The sequence below is a fragment of the Chaetura pelagica genome, unplaced genomic scaffold, assembly GCF_000747805.2.
Source record: "Chaetura pelagica isolate M959 unplaced genomic scaffold, ChaPel_1.0 scaffold135, whole genome shotgun sequence".
Taxonomy (NCBI): Eukaryota; Metazoa; Chordata; class Aves; order Apodiformes; family Apodidae; genus Chaetura; species Chaetura pelagica.
In genome coordinates, this window is record NW_009953649.1 from 781,409 (window position 1) to 787,444 (window position 6,036).

The 6,036-nt window shown below is 37.4% G+C and overlaps 1 protein-coding gene across 1 annotated transcript in view; it reads right to left on the bottom strand.

The window, feature by feature from the left end:
• Positions 1 to 4,737, bottom strand: part of MYCT1 (myc target 1) — a 20,796-nt gene extending 16,059 nt beyond the window's left edge. Inside the window, 1 exon segment of the mRNA XM_009999961.1 lies at positions 4,610 to 4,737. Within this exon segment, the coding sequence (XP_009998263.1) occupies positions 4,610 to 4,661 (52 nt within the window). The 5' untranslated portion in view covers positions 4,662 to 4,737.
• Between the last annotated feature and the right edge of the window lie 1,299 nt (positions 4,738 to 6,036).

Genomic DNA, 6,036 nt, shown 5'->3' on the forward strand with positions numbered 1-6,036 from the left:
CAGCAGGATATTTGCGGCAGGTCCTGCACTATTTATTTGACTGCTGAAGCTAGACAAGGGGGGTGCAAAGTGTGTGGATGGAAGGAAGGGGAATGAGGAAAAACCACCCAGTGTGTATGCTGGAAATGCAGTGGCACATTCACCAGCCTGGAAGCCAACAGGCTTAACCTGGTCACCACATATCTAACTAAATGCTGCTTTTCTCACTTGCATAACACTGGGCTGGATTTGCTGCTGTTGCTTCTACTCTGCCACGGCTACCACCTGCAAAGGATCCCAGAAGAGAAATCAGGTCCCATGCCTGACTACATTGGACTTTCCTGTGTTTGACAGCTGTGTCACTGTGCCAGTGCTGCCCTTCACAAGTAGTATTTCAGTTCAAGAGACTGACACAAAAACCTTGACTAGTACAGGCTGAGAGAGTTGGGGCCATTCAGCCTGGAGAAGAGAAGGCTTTGGGGAGACCTCATTGTGGTCTTCCAATACCTAAAGGGAAGGAAAAATGGGGGAAAACTTCACCAGAGAGGGTAGTTATAGGACAAGGGTTAATGCTTTTAAACTGAAAGAGGGTAGGTTTAGGTTAGAAATTAGGAAGAAATTATTCACCATGAGAATAGTAAAGCACTGAAATAGGTTGCCCTGGGAGGTTGTGGAAGCCCCCTCCCTGGAGGTGTTTAAGGCCAGGATGGAACACATCCAGGTGGGTTTTGAATGTCTCCAGCAAAGGAGACTCCACAACCTCTCTGGACAGCCTGTCCCAGGGCTCTGTCACCCTCACAGTAAAGAAGTTTTTTCTGACATTTACGTGGAATCTCCTATGTTCCAGTTTGCACCCATTGCCCCTTGTCCTATCACTACACATCACTGAAAAAATAGCCTGGCTAATTTCAAGGTAATATTGGCTATATTTTCAAGGTATTATATTAAAAAGCTAAATTTTTAAATAGATTTTTGGGTAAAACTAGACTGAGGATAATCTAGGGATCTAAGTTTATGTTGATTAATATCAGCTTACGTTTTCTCTGCTGCTGTCATATTGATCAAATGTAGCATTTAAATTAAATTTCCTGATCAGAAAGTATATTACTATCTGCACTGGAGAAATAGGATTATCTCAAAGCCATTTATTGTATTTAATTGTGTACAACTGAAAATGCTTTTAGGAATTCCAAGAAATGCACTCTGGGTTAAAATGGAAATATCCTTGCTTCCACTGTTAACTTACAAATCAAAATGAACTCAATAAAGGCTATATTAAAACAATAAAAAATGAGATTAGTAGCTCATAGATGGGTACTAAACACTGAATTTCTCAGCTATTACCAAACCTCCCTTTGAATCTACCAATCAAAAAAATAAATCCTTGTTCTCTGTCTGCAGTTCCATGTGGTATCAACAGTTCTGAATTTCCACAGAGGCTGACTTCAAGGGCTTCTCTTCCTACCTTTCCCAAAGTACCATACTATAGATTCCCCACTGCAAAGTAAGGTGATTGGAGGTTACATGGCTTCATAAAAGCTGGCACCGTAAAGAGATGAGCAACTGCATCCTTGCAGCAGTTCAGACAACTGATCTGAAACTGGCACATATGTCTACAACATCTGTACTAGGGACCAGATCTAGCAAAGTGAGAATTGGAATCCAAATTTTGAGCTTGTGACACATAACCCAGAGGATATTTGCTGATAGGTCAAGAAGCTCTATCATGAAACTCATGAACTTAACCAAAAAGAGGAAGTTAACATTCCTTTTTTTTTTTTTTTTTAAATTGTTTTTCCCCAGAATAATTTCTTTTAGGCCAGTAAAACTACTGTTTTCCTCTTCTGTTTTACTCTGCTGCATAATTTAGCATTTCAAAAATACTGCAGAATGAAGACTGAATTCCAAGACCTGCAAGGTCTGCAGCTAAGCATGTTATCAGCTCTCTAGGCCATCACTGACTCTATACTGAGCCTGCAAAAAAGTGTGCAAAGTTTTTATTGCTATTATTTAGCAATTTAGACTCCTTATGCAATTCACATGGGATGACTTATATCGCATTGTACAGATACCTTGTTTTTGCCTACACAGCTTTGATCATGCACACTTCCATTAGCCTGGGGCAGTCGTAAAAAGATTTATATGTGCTCACACATAAATAAGCAGACAATAGTTTTGCTTGTTCATTGTTTTAAAATTCTTAGAGTCACTTTTAAGATGCCATTGTGTGAAGTTATGATTGGAAACTGGACAGCTTTAAAAAACAGGATGCCTATATATTTTCCAGAGCACAGAACTAGCTGTTAGACAATAGATTGTTTATAAAATTGTAAGAGGTTAAATATCATGATGAATAGTTGCTCTAAAAAATTTTACAGCATTTATTTTTTCCCCCAAAGTTAGTCCCTCTCAGCAAACCTTTACACGCCTTCTAATTTTTACACTTTGTCCTCAACTGCAGAAGCTGCTGAGAAGCCACACACAAATCAAAAAGTTTCTGCATCTTGGTCATGTATTCATACTCACAGCACTACATGGTGGGTGGCTTAAAAAAGCAGTGAAACACACTGTAACCATATACTGAAAAATCAATTTCAAATACTGCATTATCATTTAATGAAGAACTCCATTTTAATTATAACAATTTTGTGCAGTTTTATTTCTCCCCCAGGTCATGTAAGTCAAAAGACATCAGAAAATACACTTATATCATTTTAAGTGAAGTTCTCACAGTCATCTTGTGTTACTGATTGTCATCTGACAGACTATATAGTGTACCTCCCAAATCCATCACACATCATGTACCTAAAGAAGTGGAAATGTTATAAACTTTTCTAAAGTCTATCAGAAAAATAGAAAAAACGTAAGAGTAACTTCCTTTCTCAGGACCATGCATGCTCTTTGCAACAACCCAACCTGTGAAGTTCATCTGCTGTCAGAGCAAGTGGGAGGTGATCAGACTGGCCACAAGATCAGTCCCTGGCAAGCTGGGTGAGCAATGTCAGAGCAACAAGAGAGCTCATGCCTTTCCTGCCCTGTGCTGTCACATGCAGCTCCCAATACTGAAGGACCATGCCTTGGTGGATCTGAAGGAGCACCTTAAATTGAATGACAGAGTAACAGCAGTACAAGCAGGGTCAGCTGCATGGGATATGCTGTGGAATTTAAACATTTACTCCTAAAGTACTTTTTTTTGACTCTTCATGATGATAGAAAACACCTTGTCCTCAGTCTGAGCGTTATGGTTAATGAATCCTTAGAGTATCATATAACTTTGCTGTTTCTTGTGTATGTTTCCATGATAGTGAAACAATAATTTACCTCAGAATAAAAGCAAATCTGCAATTATTCCTGCAGTACATTTTACACAAGGATTCCTAATGTACATGTTGATGAAAGCACTTCAATTTTTGTTCTGCAAGAGCCATTTTAGAATTATGTGTAGTTCTAATCTACAAAAATTGTAGCTATTCTTCAGAGTCCAGCAGACAGCCACCAGACAACAAGAGACTCTGAAACAGTAATAACAGTATTTTTTCCTCAGTTAATCTATAAGTATTTATCAAAGACAGACTGCATCATTATCCTACTTTTTAGCCCAAGGCACAAAAATTAAGTGAATTGCTCATGGTCTCCCCATAGGAAAATATGTGTGTCACTGCAGAAAACATGTGGATGGCATTCAACAGCCTCTTACTTCTTATCCTAAGGAAATGAAGAAACTTCTTTAAATCTTCTTGTACAATTATTTGTCACTCTTTTCCCAGGGCACTGTTATGCAACAACAGCCCCATTTTGCTAATACATAGCATTTTTGGGTTTTAGATAGTACACAGATTCTTGGAGGGGTCATTGCTCAATAGCAATAATAAAATAGACAAAAGCAGATCATATTATCCACTCTAGTACTAAATGCTAGTACACGTTAATGCTAAATATAACAAAAACAATGGAGCTTTTTAGAGGGAAGGTTCTCCACAGCTGCTGCACAGAACTCTTCAGGATCAAGTCACTGAATCTAATCGTATTGAATGAATTTCAGTGTAACATGTACTTCTCCTCACATCACTTTTGTTTCAGGTAATGAAGGATTCCTGGGTTTGGGTGAAGAAAAAACTGTCTCAAAAGATAATAAAAATGTACATTGTAAAAAAGGAAAATCTGATTCTCAGACACCACAACAAATTACAAATAAGTTTTCATTCTGGAGGAGTAAGAGTTTATTCCAAAGGTTGCAACACCTTTAGTTTTCACTATCTCTTTTTCATCAGGAGATGAAGCAGATCATGTCAGCTGCATAGGTACATTCATTAAACAGTTGAGAATGTCTGCCTGATCTGAAACATAATGAAGTCAATAGACCCCTTTTCAAGTGACTTCAGTAATGAACTTTGTCAAACGATCAATTCTGCCCTGGCAGTTCCTGCTGTCTTGATTAGTTTAAAACACAATAAAACTTTGCCAAAGAAACATTTGGAAAACAAACACTGCAAGACATAGAAAATCTATTCATTACTTTTGTTTCACACATGAGTCTTGAGAGTATGTAGATGGATTTTTTAAGGCAAACACCAGTGAATCTCAGCATCTATTTTAACAATATCCTAAAAAAAGAAAAGAAAATCCTTACCCCAAAACTTTGGTGGCCATGTGATTGGAGAGTAAGTGCTGTTTCTATCCATAACATCCAAATAACAAATATAGAATGGTATGTCCACAGAGGAGCAACGGGTTTCTGAACGTTTGAGATTTAGCAATAGAAGCAATGTTTTTGTGCTGCCAGGGAACTGTGTTGTTTGCCTGAAAGGAAATGGACGTATCATGTTTCCTGCTTGTGGACTTGAATTAGCAAGTGCTTGCCTTATCTTGGAACACCACATGGTTCCCGAGACAGGGGAATAGTTTCCTTCTCGTCATTTCCTCAGCCAGTGCAAATGGACTCAGAACAATACCAAATCTCCTCCTTCTCTGCAACTTTTTGAACCCCAAAATGTTCAGAGATAGAGAGATGAAAATCCTTCCTCTTTCCTCCAATGGTGTTCTGTGTTGAAGACCTTCCTTAAACATTCATAAGCACTTGTATTCTGTGGGAATTTTCAATAAGGAAGAAATGTGTCAAGAGGCTTTTAATAAGCACCATTTCATAAGTAATTTAATTTAGGATATGAGCATTGGTAAGTATTCGCTATTGTTTCCTCGCTAGTTTGAGGAACTAGCTGGGCCAGACAGTGTAACTGTAGGTATTAATATTTTAATGAGTGTACTTCAAATTTCCTTTGCCAATTCTTTTCCTTTCCACACCCCATTCTAAAATATGAGTTCCCTGGAACACGAACAGGCTTTTAGCTAATTGTTTGAACATTTTTAAGACAATGCAGTGCTATTTCCCTGTTGGAATTGCTAAATATAACAAATAGCAATAATAACACCCTTAAAAAAGAAAATAGCCAAGATATTAAATGACACAGAATTAATGGAGAAAATATGGGAGTCAATAAAATATGTGATTTTTAAATGTATGCAATAAATTGTATAGAATGTGATTTTAACTATTTTCATCCTAAGTATGTTGCAGAGAATGGATGTCCATGAACATTCTGCTGTGAATTTCAACTCTCTGTTCTCTGAAGCATTGTGTGAGGTTGTGTTTTGCCCATTATTTAGCAAAACAGAATCAGCTACATCTATTTTTCACAATTAATAGCTGGAATCCAGAAAATTTAGGAATATACAAATCTTAAAATATGGATCGGGTATACATTTAATCTTAATTTATCTTTTTTTTTCCTTCTGTTTGGGACTTTCGGCACTAAACAGCTTTTAAAAAATGCTGAGTAAAGATACTCTTCAGGTCAATGGAAGACTGATGGCTTTCAAATCTGGTGTTTAAAATTACATATCCAACTACTAAGCTAAGCACCTGAATGAAAAAGAGCTTATTTACAGACATCTATGAACAAGATGCAACTTGATAAGAAATACTGACTTTAATCTAGTTTAAAAGCAGCTAAGTTCAGACATGCACTCTAGTACAGGTGAGTAAATCTTCCATATAAT